The 25548-nt window shown below is 39.4% G+C and overlaps 1 protein-coding gene and 2 long non-coding RNA genes across 7 annotated transcripts in view; 1 reads left to right on the plus strand and 2 right to left on the minus strand.

The window, feature by feature from the left end:
* The window catches only part of LOC146492682 (uncharacterized), a 147754-nt gene that overhangs the window by 40343 nt on the left and 81863 nt on the right, over nt 1–25548 (minus strand). The window lies entirely within an intron of this gene.
* The window catches only part of cacng8a (calcium channel, voltage-dependent, gamma subunit 8a), a 29774-nt gene continuing 21668 nt past the window's right edge, over nt 17443–25548 (minus strand). For 4 of the 5 annotated variants that reach the window (XM_085148371.1, XM_085148369.1, XM_085148368.1 and 1 more), the window contains exons 5-6: nt 22404–22544; nt 17443–21890 (exon numbers count right to left, since the gene is read on the minus strand). In XM_085148371.1, the coding sequence (XP_085004497.1) occupies nt 21025–21890; nt 22404–22544 (1007 nt within the window). In that variant the 3' untranslated portion in view covers nt 17443–21024. The remainder of the gene's footprint in view (nt 21891–22403; nt 22545–25548) is intronic. The other variant, XR_014871882.1, reaches the window with a different exon arrangement.
* On the plus strand, nt 22498–24439 carry LOC146492685 (uncharacterized). The gene is made up of 2 exons (XR_014871890.1): nt 22498–23167; nt 23315–24439. It is a non-coding gene; the product is annotated as an uncharacterized LOC146492685 (long non-coding RNA).

Below are 25548 nucleotides of genomic sequence, written 5' to 3' on the forward strand. Positions count from 1 at the left end.
ACTCAAAACGTCTCTTCAAAGGATATTCCTACTTATTGCACATGAATATTATTTAATCTTGATATTTGAACAAATTTGACATATTAAGACAGCAAACTGTAAAGAACTGCAGAAAATGAGAAAAGAGAAAGAGTGCAATGACATATAACAAAGGTCCCCGGCTAAATTTGAACTCTGAACATTTCAGTTGCATGTTACATGCTGTTATATGATACAGTACACATTTAGACGGCCAGAACAGCGTCTAAATCGCCTTCTTCACATCAGCAACTACTAACATATCCAACATTATCCTTTTACATTTTATTGAATTTGTAAGTGTGAAATAATCCGGTGTTATTACTTTCAAATCAAACAATTATCCTATGCTCTTTGGCTAATGGCAGATGGTTATTGAACAACACTGATCACTGAAGGATACCAATAAAACGTGCAGGGATAAGAATGGTTTTTGAGTGCATTTTCATGCAGCATGTACAAATTGCTCATATCTGGATTTTCAGAACCCCGCACCGCCTTCATCACTGGTTCAGGTCTTGTTATCATGCTCACGGCACAACTCTGTCACCATGTTGACCTCCTTCCAGGCTCGCGTCTCTCTGAATGGTCTCCCACGCTGTTTGGCTGTGACCTCCTGGCTAAAAATAAACCGTGGCTAATAGGACTGACGCAGCAGGAGAAACACAAACCTGGAGACGAGCTGTGCATGCAAACACACACAAATTTATTTGTTCTGAGACACATTCACACACTGGATCTCTTCTCTGCGTGGTGCACAGATTTGATGATGCACGTGGTACTCACTGGGCGAGCACAGTGTGAACCGGGTTTAAACTGAACCCCTGGCATCGTGCATTCCTGACATCATCCAATCCACTTTACTGCACCACAGAGAATCAAATTATCATCCTGAGTCTAATAGGAGAAGCTATAAAGTGAAGCGAGCACAGATAGCCTAAACTTTTAGAGCTACAACTTTTCTCATTGCGTTGGCAGTCTGCACCAGGCCCTGCGCATTTTCATCCTCCCCTGATTTACAGTACATAGAGTTTTCCATTTAAACACCTGCCACTCATGTTCAGTCAATGTCTGAGGAACCCTGGAGATAATCAGGCCCCTCCAAATTAGCCAATGTGCCTGTCATTAACAAACTGGACTCAGTTTTCAGCTTTATGTAGTTTGTTGTAGTTTTCCATTTTTGATATTACCTTTGCCCAGGTTAAGTTTTCATTCTGATCTTGTCAGTTATTAACTTTTTTCTTTCCATCCTATGTTTCGCATGCCAAGTCTGAGTGTTTTCTTTGTCTTTACTTGGGCTTATCAAGCTTATGTGTCAAAGGCTACGTTCACACTGCAGGTCTTGATGCTCAATTCAGATTTTTTGATCAAATCCGATTTTTTCGTCTGCTCGTTCACACTACAAATAAAATGCGACAGCAAACGCGTTCTAGTGTGAACGCTCAAAGCGGCCGCATGTGCAAAAGAAGACGTCACACACAACGCGCTCTGTTTAGACCCAGAGCAACAGTATTGTTTGACTGATGGCCCTTAATATAAAGACTTCAGACTTCACGTTTCCCAATTTTTGCTTTAAGTTATTTTGTTATTTACATAATAATGTAAATAACAAAATAATGATCCTTATTGCTGTTTTAGAGGAGCGGTGCTTCAAAGGATAGTTGCAGATTTCTGTCAGAATCTGCAGATTATACAGTACAAATAAAATGTTCACGTTTCTCCAACGTTGTCTTACCAGCAGTTTCACTGGATGGCCAGGAAGCGTTCGCGATGTCTTCTCCGGCGCTGATAATTGGCATCTGTCTTGTGTCAGTGACGTAAAAGACGGATTTAATGCGACATGACCATCAAACAGCAGTCGCTTTCTGAAACATCGGATATGTATTGGATTCAGAACCACATACAAAAGTGACCCAGATCGGATTTGAAAATATCGGATTTGTGCCGTTCACACTGTCATACCATGATCGGATATGGGTCGCATAGGGTCAAAAAAATGGGATTTAATGCGCTTTCGCCTGCAGTGTGAACGTAGCCTTAGTCTCTGTGTCAGTGTTAGTTTCCTGTTTCCTCAAAGCTCCATAAGGAAAACCAATTTAAGTCTTAAAGTTCACCAATCTAATTAGGAAGCACCCAGGGTGTGACTGAGGGAGAGGATTGGACTATCGAAACACACGTGAGGGTAATCAGGGAAATGGAAATCGGGGGAAACAAGATGTTGCGCAATCAACGTAATCATACACAAGAAATAAAACTACAGATAAGACGGGTAAAACAGGAAGTAACAAATGAAACACGACACAAAGAAACACTTAGAGGAGGCTTGGAAAATACACCGAGATACAAGGAATCAGTTATTAACAGAGATGGGTAGCAACGTGTTACTGTAATCTGATTACTTTTTCAAGTAACGAGTAAAGTAAGGGATTACTATTGCAAAAAAGTAATTAGATTACCGTTACTTCCCTGTAAGCACGCTGCGTTACTGCGTCACTAAACCGCGATTTCGTTTGTGAGAGTGTCTCATGACAATGAGATAAGCGCATGCGACATCGTCAATTCAAAGACTGGTGCATGTAATTTAATTTTTGCTATGTGCATAAAGTTAAAAGATTAAAACTAATAAAACAATTTTAAAAAGAAACTTTTTCATTTGATTCAATTTTATATGATGGATTATGCAGAAAAAGTAGAATTGGGCTGAAAGGTCTGTTGCTTTATTACTGTCACGTCCGGTGTGGCAGACGTGTGGAATATATTAGGACCCAAAATGCGGCAGCTCAGGTGCAGGTGAGTATTTATTAAACCAAAATGAAATACAAACAACAATGGTACTGGGAACATAAAACTAGAACCTAAACTGGGTAAAACTAACAAAACAAATCAGAAACGAAGATGCAGGGAGGTCCGGGGAAATACATACGGAGAGACGCAGGGAGACTGAGGGGAAACAACACAGACGAACCAGCAACTACTATGACAGAAGACACGACTTAAAAACACTCAGAGAAACACAGGGAGATTACACACAGGTAGGGGACACAGCTGGGAGTGATTAACGTGACGAGACAAGGGAAGCAAACTGAAAACACTCACATAAGACGCAGACCTTCACAACAAAACAGGAACTTACACATGCAAGGCCTTAGTCAGCCTTAGTCTGTGTCCCAATTCAGGGTCTGCACGCTTGAAGTACGTGCACTACGCGTACTACGTACGGTGCGTACTATAAGTACGAGAAGTGAGGAAGTGAGAGGCTTATGAAATGGGACGGTCTAGCCTTCGTCACGCTGTTCAGGTTGCCTAGCAACCATGATACTAACCGCGAGAAACGCGAGATTTAGCTAATGTTGTTCATGAGACTAAAGTCATCTCACTGTGGTAATGTAAATATAATATGGCCAATATTATAGTATTGTCAGATTATTATGAAAAAATAAATAAATAAAAAAATAATATATATATATATATATATATATATATATATATATATATATATAGAGGCTGAAAGTACAAACATCACTAATGTCACACAACTTTGCCGACATGTGACCAACAGCAATGTTTTAATGTTCTTTGTTATTAAACATTCGCACATAATTAAGTGATGTCATATTCACTACTTACTTTTGACAGTTCACTCTTGGCCGCTCCCTTCTGCCGTATTTTGCGGCAAAATTATCCACACCCACTACCGCGCTATGAATTGTGGGATATATGGGACCACGAAGCGTGCACCGGACCACGCTTGATATTTGGGGAAATCGACGGCGCATTTGGAGTATGCATTTGATGTACACTTCGAATTGGGACAGCCGTCGTCGCGTGGCGGTGACGTAATCGCACTTAAAATGCATACTTCAAGCGTGCAGACCCTGAATTGGGACACAGCATATGAAACGCGGACTACACACAGAGACCTACTACACTAAGGGAATGCACAAGCAGTGAAGACACCAACCAGAGGGAACACCACTAAACCCTAGAAAATACAAAACTATCAAAAGTAAAAGTACATAACCAAAAACACTGGGTCACCGACCCAGGACCATGACAATTACGTATTCAGGTATCATGTTTTTAAAAAATAACTAAGTAACTAATGAATTACTTTTGAAAATAAGTAAAGTAACAGGATTACTTTTTGGAGAAGTAATCAGTTATTAGTTACTAATTACTTTTTTCAAATAACTTGACCAACACTGGTTATTAAAAAGTAAATAAAATGGTAAATAGAAACTGCATTTCAGAAGTGGCAACACAGGAATATCTGTGAAAACAGGGAAATCTCCATGAAGTTATTCATCACAAAGCTCCTCGTCCCTGTCATTTGTACTGAGATTCAGTCCCATGTGGCCCTGAATCATTGCACCCTTATTATCCTGTTATGAGCCCAGCCTATCCAGCTTTTAAGTTATTCACAGTAGGAGCTCAACATGTTTTGAATGTTCAAACTTTAATGCCAAATGAAAACTCTGTGGAGGGACATTTAGAATCAGATTTAAGCCACAACCTCCAATAGCGAGTCACATGCCGTGTCATGGAATCTACCAGAAAGAAAATACTAATAAACTGAAATCTGAAGAGTGCACTCAGTGAAAACTGATATTAGGCTCTCAAATATCTGAAGCTTTATTGGCTTAAATCCAGACCAGAAGTGTGTGGGAGAAGTTAGTTGGACATTCCTCTCTGGTGTCTCTACAATTACACATGAACATGCAGCCTAGTGGGCCTTTAAACAAAAGGAAGGAAGCTAGGACCCAAATGCAGACTCAAGGACGCAAAATGTAAACAGCTTTATTGTTGAACACAAGGAAAACCAACATTAATAAACTGAGAATACAAAATAAACTAGATGGGCCGGCTGTCACAGTCTGGCAAGGGCAGACTGTAGGGGTTGACAAAAGGACCCAAAACACAGACTCCAAGGAACAGGGAACAGAACTTGAAATGTTAACAAAAAGCGAGCCGTTTAATATGGCTGGTAAAAATGGTGCAAACACAGGGCAAACTGAAGGAAAATTAACACAAACCTAAACTGGGAAATCTAAACAAACAATAAGAAAAACCTAGACGAGAAACTTGGAAGCATGGCATAGGAAGCATGGCGTGGACAACAGACGACCTGACAATGACACACTGAAAACAGAGGACTTAAATACACAGGAGGTGATTAGGGGAAGTGGGAACACATGGAGGAACAGCTGACTGACATGAGCCTAATGACAGGACAAGGGAAGTGAAACTAAATACAATGAACAAAGAACACACGACTCCTTCAAAATAAAACAGGAAACATGAGACAGACATGATAATACAAACTTGATAACATAAGACACGCAGCATGAAACAAAGGGTGAGGGAAACTTAAATACAGGGGAAGAAAACACAAGGAGTCTAATAACCAAATGAACTTCGCTAATCTAATGAACTTAAACATAAACAACATCCAAATAAACTAAAACTTAAAACGCTGGGTCAACAGACCCAGGAACATGACACAGGCAAGCTGATAGACGGAAACACAGTGAGGAATGAGGGAGATCGTAGGGGTGGGTTTTTATAATCGATTTATCGATTAAAATCGATTCTGGCTTGGATAACGTAAAATCGATTCATTAAAATCCTGAATCGATTTTTTAATATAAATTTATTTTGCCCGAAATGCCAGAATCTCTGGAGAAATCTCACAAAATTTCAACAACCACCAAACAGCTAAGACAGTAAATGAGAGCAGGAACACGGATTCTGCACAAAGACTTAAACACACAGCCCAACCGCAGATCAGAATCAGTTAGATGTCGCCTTTCTCACAGTCGGGGCTGAAAGCCGACAGCGCGCTGATTCTGATCTGTTGGCGGTCCGCGCTTTGTGTTCACGCCCTTTATGCGCTGATTCTAAAGCTGTTAGTTTGATGTCTCTCCAAACAATATTGACCGAACCAGCAGCAAAAGAAGATCCAAACTAGGCTTCACATAAACAACGTCATGAATTCACTCTGACTTTTATTGTTTTGCTTCGACCACGATGCACAGCTCTCTCTCACATGCTCGCTCTCTTGCTCTCTCTCTCCCCCCCTCTCTCTCTCTCTGTACTGTTTTCTGCATTATTCGCTTGCTTGTTACGCACAAGTCTACCGTTGTTTACAGCGCTGTCAGCCGACGGTTTTTTTTTTCGTTTTATATACTTCCGAAAATAAAACCTAATTTCTGCCGTTCAATACCGAACAAATTTAAACTTTTTAAAGTTATGCAAAATGCAAAACGCTCAGCCGTGTCTCTAATAAAACCGCTGTAACTTCAGAGGTAATGTTCATGTGTTGATTAATGGTTTTCTTTCGTTTTTGATGTACTGCAGAAAATTTTTATAAAATCCCAGAACAGGAAAATCACCTTCATGTTTGTCTGTGTTTTATCCTCAGCTACTTTGACACAAAGGCCTCTGCTGTGATGCTCACACCTTTGATAAAGTCTTGGTGTGTCAGCTTCCTTTTTATAGATACAAAAATATGTAAATGTACTGATCTGAATTATAATATTTCTGACTGTCAAAATTTCCCAGATTCAAATCAAAGTGAATCGAATCGAATCGAATTAAATCGAATCGTGGATCGAATCGATTCGGGACCCTGTGAATCGGAATTGAATCGATTCTAGAAATCAGTGACGATACCCAGCCCTAGGAGATCGTAACACAGGACAGAGGGAGACCCGGACATAAATACACAGAAGGATAACGAGGAAGTGAGAACACACGGGGAACACAGCTGACATGAATTAACATGATGCCACAGGGGAAGCAGAACAAGACACACCGAACATGGAAACACGAGACCTTCACAATAAAACAGGAAATGGAGGAACACAAGACTGAGTTTGACAGAGAAGTGGAGGAAAGGCAGACGAGAGGGAGCAAGGGAACACTGGGGAGCGAGAGGAGACATGATGGGCTGGAAACAGAATGGAAGACAAGGAAGGAAACAAGACCCAAGGGCTCACACAGGATACATAAACACCGACAGAAAATGAGAGAGACACAGAGGGCAAAGACACAAGAGGGAATCTAATAATCAACAATCTAAACAGGAAATAACAGAAACTCACAATAGAATAACTAAAACTATAAATGAATATAAACCATAATACAAAATATTACTAGAACACAAAAAACTCAAAATGCTGGGTCAAAGGACCCAGACCCATCACATCATTTAAGGGTTCTTCTTCTTCTTGTTCTTAATCTGCAGCAAATTTTTAACAAATTTCACTTGTTGCACAGGTGCTTTCCTATCACAGTACCACACTAGAATTCGCTGAGCTCCTGAGAGCGACCCATTCTTTCACCAGTGTTTGCAGAAGCATCTCCAGGTGCTTGATTTTATGCAACTGCAGCGATGGAAGGGACTGGTAGACCTGAATTCAATGTTTTGGATGAGTGAGTGAATACTTTTGGCATTATAGTGTCGCTAGGACAGTCACCTCACCATCAGGAAGTTTGGATCCACCTGCAGGTTGGGGCCTTTCTGTGTGGAGTTAGCTTGCTCTTCTTAAAACAATGAATGAATTCAATTCAATTCAATTTTATTTATATAGCGCCAAGTCACAACAAAACTCACCTCAAGGCGCTTCATAGATACAGAGAAAAACCCAACAATCATATGACCCCCTATGAGCAGCACTTTGGCGACAGTGGGAAGGAAAAACTCCCTTTTAACAGGAAGAAACCTCCGGCAGAACCAGGCTCAGGGAGGGGCGGGGCCATCTGCTGTGATTGGTTGGGGTGAGAGAAGGAAGACAGGATAAAGACATGCTGTGGAAGAGAGACAGAGGTTAATAACAGATATGATTCAATACAGAGAGGTCTGTTAACACATAGTGAGTGAGAAAGGTGACTGGAAAGGAAAAACTCAATGCATCATGGGAATCCCCCGGCAGCCTATGTCTATTGCAGCATAACTAAGGGAGGATTCAGGGTCACCTGGTCCAGCCCTAACTATATGCTTTAGCAAAAAGGAAAGTTTTAAGCCTAATCTTAAAAGTAGAGATAGTGTCTGTCTCCTGAATCCAAACTGGAAGCTGGTTCCACAGAAGAGGGGCCTGAAAACTGAAGGCTCTGCCTCCCATTCTACTTTTAAATACTCTAGGAACAACAAGTAGGCCTGCAGAGCGAGAGTGAAGTGCTCTAATAGGGTGATATGGTACTACAAGGTCATTAAGATAAGATGGGCCCTGATTATTTAAGACCTTGTATGTGAGGAGCAGGATTTTGAATTCAATTCTGGATTTAACAGGAAGCCAAAACAGGAGAAATCTGCTCTCTCTTTCTAGTCCCTGTCAGTACTCTTGCTGCAGCATTTTGGATTAGCTGAAGGCTTTTCAGGGAGTTTTTTGGACATCCTGATAATAATGAATTGCAGTCGTCCAGCCTGGAAGTAATAAATGCATGAACTAGTTTTTCAATCAATCAAACCTGCTGAAACCTTTTTACTTTCTTGAAAATATATAGTTTTTGTAGCTCTTTAGTTTGACCAGTACCATTAATGTATTTGTGCTGATGTTAGACATTTGCATAAGTAAAGGTCACACAGTTTGAAGAACACTTTACGTTAAGATGTACCGGCTTTTGTGACCTCTGGCTAATTTTACAAGCTTAACTAAACTCCTTCTCTCTTGCCTTCTTGCAGCCTGAGAAGTATTTTTGCTGCCTTTCTTTTGTTTATTTTGTTTGTTTGTTTTTTTTATATATTAACTGGTTAATCATGCTTGTTAGATTCCACCTTGACTTGTGGTGTAATATTTGGGGTGTGAGTGTCTGGGATGATATTTATTTCTGGAAGAGGTTACTTCTTTGCGCCCCCGAGGTTGTGTGGATTTCATTTTGCATGGGCTTGTTAAAGGTGAGGGCTGCCAGGTTCAGAGAGATCCCCGACATGAATGAATATAACCTATAATTAGGTTTCAGTGCATAATGAAATTCTTGTTAATTACTTTCATATCTTAGCTGAAATATGTACCTTTACATTTACAGTCTTTAAAAAATATTTACAGATATTCATTTTAATAGTTTTTTTTTTTACACATTAGAAAAGAAAATCATAATGAACATATGTGTGCCTATATCACGACAAACAAAACAAACATATCTCTGAAGTTTGGTCTTTGTTTGAGTTTTCATGAACCCGAGTGTTACTCAGACAGCCTGGGTTTCCTGGAAAGAAGAAGGATTTGAGGACAGGAGGAAATGAGAGTGTAATCTTGAGTGACAGACCTCCCCACCAGCATGTGGATGTCTGTCGTCAAGCCTGAAGCCGTTATCGGCGACTGCAGGCGTGCACTCTTTAACACCAAAGTGCCCTGGAAGAAGAGACAGCCGGACAGCGAGCTTCAGACTGAGTGAAGAGAGGAAATTAAAATGCAGAGTGTCTTCGCAGGTGGCAGACTCCTGTTGACTCATGAAAGCTGACACAAGGCGGTAGCTATTATCGTTACTTAATGTCTGTATGGCCACGCTGCTGCTTGCTGCAGACATAATAATACAGGCTAGCCAGGAGCACCGTGGGAAACCCCACAGTGGACATAAGTCTGCTGTGATAGGATGTGGTGCACTGGGCTTTCATTAAATGCTGAACACTGCCCACACAGTGTGATGTACAATAATGGAAGCTCCTACCTTATTAAAGCTTCAGAAAAACTGTGTTTATAGGGAAAATGCAATTATGTGGCCATTAATCCATCAAAGGTACTGACCTGCCACTCGTGTCAAATATTTGTTGTTCTCTTTCATTAGTGTTTATACCCGAATGTGCCTGTATAACACTTACACGTCTTCCTATAGAGACATTATAGCAATAACGACAACAACTTTATAAAACATAACAAAAAAGCAGCAGACAGTTTTGTTTGCATGTGTCAAGATAAAATGTAGGGGATAAGTGTTAGAAATAAATCAGGTGCCATTGGGCAAGAGACGAGGTCTTATTTTCAAAAGTAATTTGTTACTCTATTACTTAGTTACTTTAATACTTAGTTAGTTTTTTAAAAACATGATACTAATAATCCTGGCAATCCTAGGTAATCCTGTTACTTTACTTATTTTCAAAAGTAATTAGTTACTTCATTACTTAGTTACTTTATTATCCAGTTAAGTTTTTAAAAACATGATACTAATAATCCTGGTAATCCTAGGTAATCCTGTTACTTTACTTATTTTCAAAAGTAATTAGTTACTTCATTACTTAGTTACTTTATAACCCAGTTAATTTTTTAAAAACATGATACTAATAATCCTGGTAATCCTAGGTAATCCTGTTACTTTACTTATTTTCAAAAGTAATTAGTTACTTCATTACTTAGTTACTTTATTACCCAGTTAATTTTTTAAAAACATGATACTAATAATCCTGGTAATCCTAGGTAATCCTGTTACTTTACTTATTTTCAAAAGTAATTAGTTACTTCATTACTTAGTTACTTTATTACCCAGTTAATTTTTTAAAAACATGATACTAATAATCCTGGTAATCCTAGGTAATCCTGTTACTTTACTTATTTTCAAAAGTAATTAGTTACTTCATTGCTTAGTTACTTTCTTACCCAGTTAATTTTTTAAAACATGATACTAATAATCCTGGTAATCCTAGGTAATCCTGTTACTTTACTTATTTTCAAAAGTAATTAGTTACTTCATTACTTAGTTACTTTATTATCCAGTTAAGTTTTTAAAAACATGATACTAATAATCCTGGTAATCCTAGGTAATCCTGTTACTTTACTTATTTTCAAAAGTAATTAGTTACTTCATTGCTTAGTTACTTTCTTACCCAGTTAATTTTTTAAAACATGATACTAATAATCCTGGTAATCCTAGGTAATCCTGTTACTTTACTTATTTTCAAAAGTAATTAGTTACTTCATTACTTAGTTACTTTATTACTCAGTTAATTTTTTAAAAACATGATACTAATAATCCTGGTAATCCTAGGTAATCCTGTTACTTTACTTATTTTCAAAAGTAATTAGTTACTTCATTACTTAGTTACTTTATTACCCAGTTAATTTTTTAAAAACATGATACTAATAATCCTGGTAATCCTAGGTAATCCTGTTACTTTACTTATTTTCAAAAGTAATTAGTTACTTCATTACTTAGTTACTATATTACCCAGTTAATTTTTTTAAAAACACGATACTAATAATCCTGGTAATCCTAGGTAATCCTGTTACTTTACTTATTTTCAAAAGTAATTAGTTACTTCATTACTTAGTTACTTTATTACCCAGTTAATTTTTTAAAAACATGATACTAATAATCCTGGTAATCCTAGGTAATCCTGTTACTTTACTTATTTTCAAAAGTAATTCATTAGTTACTTAGTTACTTTTTAAAAACATGATACCTGAATACGTAATAAAGCAACAGACCTTTCAGACCAATTCTATTTTTTTTGCATAATCCATCATATAAAATTGAATCAAATGAAAAAGTCTATTTTTAAAACTTGTTTTATTAGTTTTAATCTTTTAACTTTATGCACATAGCATTAAGCAACAATGTAATTATACGTACAAATTAAATTGTATGCAACTGTCTTTGACTTGAAGAAATTTATTTAACATTTAAACCTATTTTCTGCATATTCCAGCATATAAAATAATATTAATAAAAATGTGTTTACACTCATTCTTTCAAATAGATGCAAGTAAAACGCAGCAAAAAATAAATAAAATCAAAGATTCAGCGGCACTAAGTCCTGTCGCTCTTACATCTATTTTCACATGTTTAGCAGGAGTGGAGCAAGCGGAGGTTTGCCCGGTGCCGCAGCGGTCATGTCAGCGGGGGGATCCAGGGGTTTCTCTGTGAATGTCACATTCCCGTGGCGGCGTGCTCAGTTCTTGCTCAGATTTGAAGTTTAATTTTTCGCTGTAGAAATTAGTTTTCTTTCCACGCAGAGTGAACAGCGGACGCTAATGTTTTTGTCACTTTTTATGGAATCAAACTCAAAGTAAGGTCAGTACTTCCATGCATATTATCCACTGTTGATCTGCACATGTCTGTTACCATGGGCATCGAACGCGCTTACGTCATTGTCATGAGATACTCTCACAAATGCAGTAATGCGGCATGCTTACAGGAAAGTTACAGTAATCTAATTACTTTTTGTGATAGTAATCACTTTCTTTACTTGTTACTTGAAAAAAGTTATTGGATTATTAAGCGTCTGGACTTCTTTAAGTTACTTGAAGACGTTTCACCTTCATCCGAGAAGCTTCTTCAGTTCTAAGGTCAAAGTCCCAGATATAAACCTAGTGGGAGTTTCCCCCCACAGAGGGACAAAAGGACCCCCTGATGATCCTCTAATTGCCTGAGCCAAGGCGATTGGATTATACTTGCAACATGTTACTGCCCATTTCTGAATACAACTAACTGAACCCCACTAACTGCGTGTTGTTAAACTGTGGGAGGAACCTGGAGTCCCCAGAAAGAACCCATGCAGACAGAGGGGTATCATGTAAACTCCACATGGGAAGGACGGTGGATTCAAACCCAGGACCTCTCGAGACAACAGTGCTAGCCACCGTGCTACCATGCTCTATCTGTCTGTCTATCTATCTATCTCAATTCAATTCAATTACTTTATTGTCCCACAAGGGGAAATTAGTTTAGCAGCAGGATAAAAATAAACAGAACAATACTATAAAATAATAATAATAATAATGATAGAAAGTTCAAGGACAATTATTTGCCATTAAGGAGACAAGACGCAGTAGGGATAAAAGAGACCTGGAGTCTTTTAGTCCTCCTCGGAGGTACTCTAAAACAGCGGCCGGAAGGCAACAACTCAAACTCACTGTGAAGTGGATGGTTCACACAATTAATAATAGAATGAACCTTTCTAAGCACATTTCTATTGTAAATGGCCAAAAGTCCATCTTGCCAGCGCTCTGAAATTTTGCTAGCAGTTTTTACCAGAAGTCCCAACCGATTCTTATTCTTCACCGTCAGGTTACCAAACCAGGCAGCGATACAAAAAGACATCACAGATTCCATAAAACTTCTATAAAACAAGGACAACATCTCAGATGAGATTAAAAGATCTCATTTTCCTTAAAAAGAACAGTCTTTGTTGAACTTTTTTAGTAGTGGCATCAGCATGAGATTCAAAACACAGTTTATGGTCAAGTACCACACCTAGATATTTATAACTCTCAACTATCCCAATATCGGCAGTTTTAATGATAGTAGGTGATGAGCTATAAGAGGACTTCCTAAAATCAATAATCTATCTATCTGTCTATCTATCGAAAGAAGTAAATCTGATATGAAAGCAAGTGGAGCAGCCATTACATAATATTATTCTTAGAGTCTGTAAGCGAGACTGAAAACTCATAGTTTCCTGCAGTTGTCATTGTTCCGTGCTGAAACAGAATCGTTGCACTGACTGAGCAGAAAAAGCAGCGAAGCTCAACCAACCTTCTCTTCTCTGCAAAATGAATGAGGGCAGCGAACCACAAAAAGTACCCGGTTTCTTATGTCTGTAGTTACAAAGATGTGGGAAGAATGCAAACTGAAGCTACAGTTCACATTATAGAAGCTGCTGTGCGAGTTCCTGCCACAAAAAGACATAAAGGACGATTCAGGATGATTGCAAACAGAAACACAAACTTTGACACCACATCACATTCCTCGCTCCTTCGACCAAACGCGTCTCAGGCTCCTGTGTGCTCTGTCAGCAGATCTATTGTCAGCGGGATGGAGTAAAAACAGCCACATTTCCCCTGGGCTGACAGGCCTTCCCTGTGTTATTCTCTAGAGAGGACGTCAGCTCGGCATTATTAAGGGACCGCACCGTCTTAATTACTGGCTGTCATGGTCTCCACTGTTTCCTCGCTTGGTAAATTATTCTCTTCTGCAGTATTCGATCGATCTGTCCATCCATCCTTAGAATAAAAGCTTACTTTTGCATCATCCAGTGAAGATCCAAAGGTGAATAATGACTGCTACACCTCTGCATCATGTAGCATTGCTTCATTTCACACTCAAATCACACCAGAAACACCAGTATGACAGAAGACGTACCCTGGGTGTGTACTGTTTTCATTTTCTTGTAAATATAGTGAATACTCAGCGGACTACCAGCGATGTCCTAGATTCAACCGTCTCGGCCGACACCACCTCCAACACTCGTCTGTTGTCGCTATGAGAATGCTAACACGCAGACTTTCTTGAATAATTTACACGACTTTGTTTTTTTGTAACTTTGGAGGCAAGAAAGACACAAAAGCGCGATCTTAGAAAAATATGACAAAGGCCTTCTCATCTACCGACATTATTTCACCTTTACTGAAGGCAATCCTAGCTGATCACCTTTCCCATTAATCCCTTAGCTGTGCTTCAGGTATTATCCCACAGTGCTTGGAATTACTTGCAAATCGCTGCTTAAACTTTGCTTTTCATCACGTTGGATTTGGTGTGGACACCTTCTGTGTCATGCAGTAGCATTATGTCATTTAGCACAAAGAATTAACATTTGCATTACAGACTGAAAGGGTAGATGCTGTAAATGAGCCTATTTTTCCAGTCTGTGATAAACAAATGGGACAAAATGTTACAATTCTTCAACAAGTTTAGTTCATAAACAAGATATTAATTAAGTCTAATACATGTCCAAGCATAAAAGAAGCAAAAATGTTTCCCCAAGCTTTTGACTCCCATGGTTTTACAAATTTTTTGCTTTGGTTTTTACTCTGATTTTGTATTTTTGCATTCCAAAACTACTTGATTACCTTTAATTTTTAACTTTAATATTAATCTTTTTGCCTAGGTGTTTGAAAGCCAAATTAAACAATAATAAATAACATGAAATAATAAATTAAATACTGTACTATAGTTCCACAGTCATATTGGCTGTGGTGAAAAAAAGGACAATGATGCACATGTACGGGAACAGATAATCAGTAATGATACCTTGAATTTTATTTGCACTCAAGAATGCACAAGACGCTACCATTTTTTCATAGAGAACTTTATTGAATATATCTATATATTTATATATGTATATATTTATATATACCTTATATTTTTTGTCTTTACCAATGAGGATCAGTATATTGTATTGTATTGCTTCCCCTTTTTCCATATTGTTCCTTCCGTGTATCAGTCTGCTGAGTGGAAATTTACTAGTTTTCCATCTGAAGAGTTTCATGTTCGACTTGTCAGCAGCCTAGGTGTTGGGAAAAGAACCTGGTGACTCACGCTGGCTTTAAAATGGCTTTCACATCAGGACATGAATTGAAAACGAAAGAACGAGATCTCTGCTTTTGAGCATGTTTTCATAAACATTTTGCAGAAAGCAAAACTCCAAGATTAGGACGTGCTCTCGAGTCGATTTAGTTCTGTAACAAAGATGTAATTTGTTGTACTCAAAGATTATTGTGCAAAAACCATAGACAGCACCAACACAGACCACATTTACTTTGCCAGCACTTAGGCTACTGAGCATGTGTCACAGGCAGGCATAAAGCCTTTTATAGCCCAAAGTTACAGGTGTAGGAACTCTGAAACGATATAACATTAAGAATATCTATACATACCACCACCAAAATAAATAGATTAATATAAAGTCTATCGCTTACAGTTATACACTAGTCAGAACATTAAAAACACTGATTATTAGGCTACGTTGGTAATGTTTAGAAAGTAAAACATCAATTCATTTCCTACAACGAAATGAAGACAAAATGATGACGGAGAGAAATGAGGATCAGGGTTATAGAAGAATAAAATGGAAGGAGACTAAAATAGTTTAGAGAAAGAGAAAACACCAAAGAAAAATCAAACATTAGGAAACAGGGCCGGGCGACGTGGTAAAATCTGCCAGCTGGCCATCGTCAGTCCAACAATCAGCAGTTGCCTTTATATTATACAGGATGGGCGTGTATGCAGCAGCCACTTCTCCCCCTATAGCTGCACACACTCTTGTTCACTGCCAAAAAACCCCAAACAAAATAGTCATGAGAATTATTTTAAACTGGACTAAATTTGCAAGCTGTTAAACCCAAAGGAAGCAGTTAGTAGAAGGATACCTTTCAGATTCTGAAAGTGATCAGGTGCAGAAAACTATAATGTACTGATGTGCAACATGCAGCTAGCTTACATAGCATAGCTCTGGAATCACTTGTTAGCTTGGAAAGTTGTCGGACAACAAAGACTTTCACGGGAACTCGACATTCTGCGGCACCATCACTACCATATAATGTCAGATCTCCATGACAACTCACTCTCAAGAAAATAAAGAAACGCGAACATCCTAACGCTGCTAATTGTAACTGTGATTTACACCTCGACGTCTTGCCAAACTGAATTTTTATAGAGGCAGACCACTAAAGAAAAACAAAATGACATAAATAATAAACAGCTGACAGGTTATATGGGCCCATTGATCCAGTTGCCCAACCTGATTCGCAAATAAGACAAACATTTCAAAAATATTTCTCTAAAAGACAACGGAAGAATCAATTACATGTAAACAGAATAGAAAAAAACATTTACACTAAAAAGATTATACACATTCAAAGTGACAACTGGGTAAAAAACAACAACAGCAGCAAAAATAACAAACAAACTGTGGTCCAGAAAGTTGTCTAGTTATATGTAGAATGGTTAGAAAAGAAAAATTACTTTCTTTCAGATACTGACGTGCCCCTGAGCAAGGCACATCCTATTGTCCCAGGGGAGCCACTCCTAAACTGACCCAACACGGAGCTTCCAGTTCCAGCGATGTGAGGGTGAAGCAGGGTGTTGCTGAAACAGAGCATGCATGCTCAGTCAACTTTCCCCGAACAAATCAAAGCTGATAAAACGAATAAGATGATATATAAATGAATTTACACACCCTCTCACTTTTGCTCACATGCTTTCCACGTGACACCACTGACTGTTAGTGTACATAAGCAAGAGAAAGAAAAATGAAAAGTCATCGAAACGAATATAAAAATATTACAAAAAAATGTATACCCTGCAAGAACCATTACGATCATAGAAACACCAGCAACATGATAATAATATTCAAGGAGTTACAATCTCAGGTAACCTAGAGATGATAATCACTCAGAATGAAAAGACAACCCAAAGATTACCATTTACAGACATTATGTGCTTTTGTTTTAGTGAATGGGTTGATAATATACTCAATAATACATTTATTATTCTAGTTTCAGAAATAGTATATAGTTATAGCTAATAAAGAGACCGAGGGAAGAGGAACGGAAGCTGGTGTGCGCGCTCGTTTCTCTTTCCCTCTTCCTCCGACTTTCTGTCACCGGGGTTGGGTTGAATTCATTTTCAAACGCAGCTGATTCAGAAGTGCAATCTGACTTTTACACATCAGTCCAGTAATCAGATTTAGAGCACATGTTACGCGGTTAGAAATCTCAGGCAACATTTCATAAACCCCCTCAAAAATAGGCTTTTACTTCAAATCTGACTGAATGGTTTTTGCTTTGCTCACTTTTAAATATTGAGTAAAATGGCTGATCTCTTATATTAGAGTAATTTGTAGCTTCTGATTCTAACTAAATCTCCATCCCCTGAGTGCAAACTGAATTGAACCCCACCGTGTCCTTGGTTTTTGCAGCCCTTTGCGGGACATTCAACAGATACTGCCTTGGAGCCTTCGGTATCAAATCGTTATCATAAGCAGTCATACAAACCCTGGGATCAGTTTTACTCAATTAAAAACACACATAAAGTGCATAAACGTCCAGCTGTACGAGCGCTTTCAAATTTCAAATGGCATCCGACAATGTTTCCACTGCCAGATGACAAAATGACCATGAATCATGAGCAGGAAGATGTAAGTGAATGAGTGATGGTGATTATGTTCCAACTTTAACCATGGCTATCACTTCCTTATTGTTGCCTTATTTTTAAAAATAAAGTTATTTTTGGCTGTTCCCTTATTAACTGGCAATTATGGCAAATAAATTAAAGTCTGTTGTATTATGGTGTCGCTTCAGCATTTTCTCTGTTGGTCTCCAGAGCAGACTAATGTCAATCTAAGATTGTAACAATGTAACAATGAGAGGTTCTCTGGAGAGGAAGCTGAAAGATATACTGAGTCTGCTGTTGGGAAGTACAGAGCCCCGCAGGGGACATGAGAGAAAAAAAAATTAGGACGGACTTTTGCGAGATCTTGCAAAACAAACTCGAGATCTCGCAAAACTTTTGCAAACTTTTCGCAAAAGTTTTAGCCGCATTCTTCGGAGGCCGCCAGCTCGAAGCCGACTGGGAGGTCGAGGCACGATGTGCCGGGAAAGCGGTGTTCCTCCCGGCTGTAGTAGGTCTCGACCTCCCATTAGCTTCGAGCTAGTGGGTGTCAGATCCCCGAAAACGTCGGAGCACTTTTGCAAATATGTGATGTCTTGTAAACCGAGCAGGTATCTGACATTTACACAGCTACATTCACGCCTCAAAATATCTTAAAAGTGTATTTTGTGACCCAGAAAGAGTAATATTACAACTAAGTAGCTGCCGCCATTGTTGGAATTCAATTTTGCGAGATCCCGAGTTTGTTTTGTGAAACAAATCTCGCAAAAGTCCGTCTTAATTTTTTTTTTCTCCCATGTCCCCTGCGGGGCTCCGTAGGGAAGCATGAGAAGGGAAGCGCTGTCTGTGCAAACTTTCAAAATAGTAAATTGGACACTTTTTTTTTTAAGTTTTAAAAAAGATGTGCCAAATATGCATTGTGTAAGTGAAAATAGAATATAGTAATACTCAAATCTCATAAAACTATATCTTATTCATAATAGAACACAGGAAAAATATCAACTGTTAAAAAGTGACATTTTACTATTTCCTGGAAAATAGATTTGGAATTTAGTGGCAACAACATGTCTCTAAAAACTGGGATGGGAGCAACAAATACCTGGAAAAGTGAGCATTATTAAAAAGAAATAGGTGGAGAAACTAATAAGGTTAATTCACATCAGGTCAGTAACCTGAGTAGAAACAAAAAGCTTAGACATGTAGGGTTGCAATATCCGAATAATGTTCCTCAGCACAAAACTGCAAAGACTTTGATGACTCATCGTCTGCGCTACATAATATCATCAAAACTTTCAGATGCTCTTGGGAAATCTGTGCACAACAAGGCAAAAAATCAATACGGGGCGACTGTGATCTCTGGGCCCTCGCAGAGCGCTGCTTTAAAAACAAGCATGAATTTGTCATGAAAATCCTTGGATGTGCTCAGGAACACATCTAGGAATCATTGTGCGCAAACACAGATCAGTGCGCCGTCCACAAACAGGTTAAATCGCTGTCAAGCAAGCTTAGATCATGTCAACCTCTCTTGGCCAATGCTCATTTAAAAGAGACCAAGTGGAAAACTGATAAATTGAAATGTAAAATTTCTTTTTGGAAAACAAGGACATGGCATCCTCCAGACTAAAGGGGAAAGTAACCATCTGTTGCTGTTAGTGTTCAGTTAAAAAGGGAGTGCAAACAGACTGGCACTAATGCAGATTTTAGAGCAACATAAGCTTCCAACCAGATGCTAAACCACAGAGGAGTTCATGTCTTGAACTGGCTTTTCCCCAACTGGAAAACAAAACAAAAAACTGACACATCCTGACATCACAACAAAGGAGACCCAGGACTTGAGTCACTAGGATCCAACATTAGATGTAGAACAGCATTCCTACGTCTAATATTGTAAGAGAGGATGATGCACGCAAACACGGGAATGACCCAGCTTTTCCGAGACATGCTGCTTCCATCAATTTCAAAATGACAGATTTTTCTCAGTTTAAACATTTAATATGTGTGAGTAAAATATCTATTTATGAGATTTGCCTTGTCTCCTTCCTGTTTTTTATTTACATTTTATAAAGTTTTCCAATGGTTTAAGAATTGCGGGCAACACTTTGGGAAACGCAATTCTTTCTGTTTAAACAAAAACTAGAAAGATTTGATGCCAAAATAAGTTACTTGCTCAAACGATCACGTTGCCGTATCTTACTGCGACAACTGGCAGTGGAGTAATGGAGGCGTTAAGACTAAAGCTTTAAGTCCATGGCTGTTCCTTTCCTTAGAACTGTGGTGAATGCCCATCTGTCACTGTAAATACCTTTGACACACAGTGAAAAATAATCAGGCTCACAGTGCGGCAGCCTCCTCTGATCTACGTTAGATATGGCTGAGGTCGCTCTCTCTTGGGTCCAGAGGTTAAGGAGCTACTGTTGACCTTCAATTGGCAGTCAACTTGTCACTGAGCAGCTTGTTACTTGGCAGGATGTACCCGTCTGTGACGCTCTCGTCCTTTTAAAACAGAAATGGAAGAAAGAATTGTGACTTGTACCATCTGGCCACTTTATAATTTATTATTAAGTTAAAAAGTGCTGCAAAGTTTAGAATAACAAAAAGCAAGGACTCTGTCTTGCTTTGTGAAAAGAAAATGTAGATTTAAGGCCAATCCGATCTAAGATGTGTACAAATTAGTGATTTGTAAGCGGAGTTTATTATCATCAAAGCTTCCTTCACTGTTTCTTTCAGGATTTAAAAAGATGTCCTTGTAGAAACTGACAAAACTGAGATAAGGGAAATAAATAACGAAAGAGTTCCCCTGCCTCCTCGGCAAGGCGCCTAACTGCTGCATTGGGAGGCTGTTTTATTACACATCTGGGAGTTTTGTATCTCTATGATTTAGTGAGTAATTCAGAATAAAAAAAACAGAGAAAAGAAACATTTCCCGAATCCTCCACTGTACCCCTGCTGTGCAATTAACGAAACGGGTTTCAAAGTCATGACAATTTTTAAGGCGGCTGTCATGAATTTGCTCTTAGCATCAGATGTTTGATGACTGTTTATAACATTAGTAATATTTATGGCAGCTCGATACCTCAGGCTCAAGGACAGAAACCTTATTGTTGACGTGCCACCCACACATTTACAGCCCTACTCTTCCTCTCTAAATCCCATCTCTATTTCTCCTCTCCTCCCTCTCTGAGTTTAAACTGGTGTCGTTTTCCTGTTTAGTGTATCTGAGTTGCTATCCCGGTCCCTTTTGGCTGTCAGTCGGTCCAGGGTTCCCACGTTGCCCCTGTCCCGCTCCATGGTGGCTGTAGATATCGGGGCTGGCTGGGTGGTCGGAGCAGCGGATGTGGAGGTATTCAGCGGTGCTGCGTTCTGGGCTACAGCTGCCGCTGCTGCCAAGTTGGACTTGGAGTGGGAAGGGAGCGTACTGCTGCTTATCACTGCTCCTCCTCCTCCTCCTCCTCCCGCTCCTCCTCCACCGCTGCCACTGCCGCTGGAATCTTTTGGGAAGTAGTTGTGGAGCTGGTAGAGCGTGGCACGGTCCACCGTGCCATAGAGAGGCGGGGCACCTCCTCCGAGGCTGCCTAGCTTGGAGTCCCTCGAGAGGGTGTACATGGAGATGTCACCACCTCCTCCGCTCCCACTGCTGCTGGTGTGGTGGGGGTTGGGCAGAGTGGCCACGGAGAACGGCGGTGCGGATGGTGGCAAGCTGAAGGTCTTGGAAGCTCCAACGGGCGAGGTCTCCTGCGAACGCGGCGGGTCGGTGGAGCGTGAGCTGGAGCGCGAGCGCCGTCTGAAACGGTAGCTGGGCAGACGAAGCATGGCGTGCGTTGTGCTCTTGAAGAGGTCGGTGCGAGAGCGGCAACGGAGCTCCTTGTTCTTCTCGATGTAGATATTGACAGCGAGCACGCCGACCATCTCGGCCAGGATGAAGGACAGACCGCCGAAGTAGAATGACCAGCCGTAGGAATAATGCCACTTCTTATCCTCGTCCTTCTTGGGGGAGATGTCGCTCAGTGCTGCCGAGATGTACACGATCACTCCAATGATGTTGCTGAGGCCTAAAGAAAGATACAAGAGAGATACAAGTGCTCCTCTGAGTCAAATCAACCTGCTGGCTCATTAAATTGTTTTGCAGACAGGCTTTCTGGAAGTGCTTCCTTTCAATTACTCTGAGAAGAGGCAAGCACAGTATGACAGTCAATCTGCACATCATACATAAGGAGATTAATCTAACTACACGACTGATAGATATAGGTTCATCCTGGCATGGGCAGATTATCTTAAGCTGTATAATGTATATGCTAGGTCGTGTTTCATGGCTCATGCTACATGAATATATTAAAAAAGAAGCATCTAAGTGTTCAGGAATTCTTTTTAGTAACAGAATACGGAGATTTTAAGGACACAGTATCTGTTAGGGATTACAAAGTCAGCCGGGGTAAAATACAAACTGCCCGTTTTAGTGTTAATAAAAAATGTAGCAAACATACCTTCAAACAAAATCTTCTTTTCAAACTCTGACTGGAAATATAGATTTCTTTTCCCAAACCACAGTAAAGCTGCAGCCTTACCTGCAGCTACAAAGAGAATCCCTCCGCCGAGAATAATGTTCCTTTTGCTTTTATAGAATCCGCTGGAAGCAACACACACTCCACCCAGAAGAAGCAATATGGCACTGAGGATGGGGAAGATGCTGGAAGCTCTCACCACACCTGCACGAGACAGCAGACGAGAGCGTCATTGTTTTGGCTGCAGTGCTGCTGTTTACAGTCTGAATCTGATAAGCGACTGAGTCTGTACTTTTCTAATAGCGGTTCATTAACGCGTTTTCTTCTTGAGGTTCAACACCACTTGAAGGTGCAAAGTTAACAGCCTTGTGACACTTCTGAGGAATAAAAGTGTTACCGAGGCTTGGCACAGCTGACACTACAAATTGGCTGTGGAACAGCAGATGTCCTTTTATATGTTTCCTACATTATATTTTATATGGCACATAACGTCTTTCGAGTCCCCGAGTTTTTCCAAGACTAAATAAAAATAGTTAGACGGTATGTCATCTTAAAACTAGAGAAGAAAGCTATTTTTTTATTTTCAAAATGTGAGCTGTAACGGCGGATATGTAAAGCTAGCTCATATTCACGTAATATAACGTTTGTGCTTTTATTTTGGTGACTTCCTGTGTGACCGGAAGTGAATGATGTGACGGTAACCAACTTGATGTACAAAAAAGACGGAAGAAAACGGTAAACTATTGCTAACGGAGAAAAGGGAGAGAAAAACATGGTTAAATTGTACAAAAACGAATGGTTCTAGCTACAGTCGACAGGGGAACAAGGTTTGTAATGTGCATGATTTAAGTTGAGCAATCTGAAATGCATAATATGTATTATATAGTTTAATAGAAAACGGTTAGACCAGCGTAATGAGCGGTTAAAATGGTGTTATATAAATAACATGGTAATGGTTTTATTTGTTTGTCTAGCTCTTACGTTGGTTCGTTGTCTGATACACGGCAAGGAATAATAAAGGTCATTCAACAACCATCAGTTCTGGCCTTCTCAGTTCGACTGGATGCTACATGAGCTAATAAAAGTTATGGGGAATATGATGATTTTTACCCTGTAAAATGAAACTAAATAAATAATTCTTTGCTACAAATACAGTAGCCACAGCTCCTCAGCAAGAGTGCACAATCACCAATTTTGCTGGGAAAGGCTGAATTATATAAAAATCCTTTTCAGTACATCCTTCTGCAGACGCTTCTTAGCTATAAACAGCAGTGATAACAGAGAGACGTTATAGAAGATGAAAAGCTCCATCTCAGGCAGGAATATGTGGAAAAGCAGAGCTTTCAGATTTTCAAGGTGACTTCTAAAGCTTTGCCTCTGAAGCTGAAGGTAAAAGAAAAATGCTGTGATAACCATTCATTCACAGAAGCTTCTGTCAGACGTGCACGTTAAATTTCACGTCTCGTTTTTTTTAACAAGTCAAACGCACACGTGAGTAACGTTCACCTCTTTGGGAAAAAAAAAAGGATTATGATAAATTGTTGGTGCGATTTTTGCAAACCTGCAATTGCATAACGGGTCATGCATATAGTTCTATGTGTTAGAAATGAATGTAAACTATTGATATTTTATTTTGCATGAAAATTGGTGTTAATTGTGCTAACGATTCTAAAAACTAACAGTGAATACTTTCTAAACATGCTGAAATGGCTGACATTAAAAGGGCGAAGGGATGATTGTTGTTCCTCGTGACATTCAAAAAATAAATAAATAAATAAAATCATCATGCGACACACAACGAGACAAGAGAAAAATGTACCTGCAGTAATGGTGGTGAGAGGACTCAACAAAAGGAAACAAAAACAGGCAAAACTAAATGAAAGGGGATAAAGAAAGACAAAGACAGGTGGAGACAACAGATACACTAGGATGATATGAAAAGAGAAACACAAGTAAGAACATAAATTGTGTTTTACTTTGAAAACACTGGTGGTTGTCTGTGTGCATGGAGTTAATGTGTGGCTCTCTGATTACAACCATTTCAAAACTAAACACACAACCAATCAAATATTGTCTAAAAACAACCAAACAAACAAACAGATATATGCCTTTGGTTTTTTCAGCTCATTAAAGAGTCGGTGCTTAACCCCTTTAATTCCAATCACACTCTTTTCCTAAACCTAATAAGTCATTGTTCCAAATCAGCGAGTGAAAGTAAAAAGCAAAAAACAGAATCAGGAAGTAACAGATGTGAAACAACTGTGTTACGTGCCAAGAGGTGTGGCTTTGCTTTTGTGTTCTATTTATCTTTCAGGTGTCAAGCCTCCACCTATTGGCCAGTTCGAAGTTGATTGGCATGTGTCTATTGGCTGGTCTGGGCCCAGTTGGCCAATCACACGCCGAGGATCACAAACTGAAATCGCCACACCACAACTTACACAGTTAAATCCCTTAAACCTTCAACTCCAGACATATGTTTTTAAAACAAGATCATTTCTTAGGCGCCAGTATAGCCACATTTGATGGTTGATGGTTTCATTGCAATAATAAGTCCAATATTTCTAAGAGAATTTGTGTAGACGGCGTTTTTGTAAGGAAACAACGCCATCAGCTCACCATCTGCTACATAAGCATGATATAACCTCTTTTTTGGCCACAGACACAATTTCACTGGTTCAGTTGTGTTTTCTGGGTAAAATAAATTAAACTCACTGACCACTTTATGTATCAGCTGCTTGTTAATACAAATATCTAATCAGTGACACACATACCACAAGAATATTTCATGATTATGGGCTCCAGATGGGCTGGTTTGAACTTTTGAGAAACTGCTGGTCATTTGGGATTTTCCCACACGACAATCTCAAAGATGAGCAGTGAGCAGCAGATCTCTGGGTGAGTAATTCAAATAACCACTCGCTAAAACCCAGGTATGCAGCAGAGCATATCTGACACACGACCTTGAGACAGCAGCAGAAGGCCACACTGGGTGCCACTGCCATCAGCTACAAACAGGAAATGGACACTTTGTACCAACTAAGCCTAATTTCAACACCACCATCTATCTGAGGATGATTGCTAAACATGTCCACTCCTTTAGGACCACTCTGTACCCATCTTCTGACTGCTGCTTCCAGCACAATAATGCACAAGGTCACAAAGCTCAAATCATCTTGAACATGACAATGACTTCACTGCACTCAAATGG

Source organism: Neolamprologus multifasciatus, chromosome 22 (genome assembly GCF_963576455.1).
Source record: "Neolamprologus multifasciatus chromosome 22, fNeoMul1.2, whole genome shotgun sequence".
In the NCBI taxonomy this organism is placed as follows: domain Eukaryota; kingdom Metazoa; phylum Chordata; class Actinopteri; order Cichliformes; family Cichlidae; genus Neolamprologus; species Neolamprologus multifasciatus.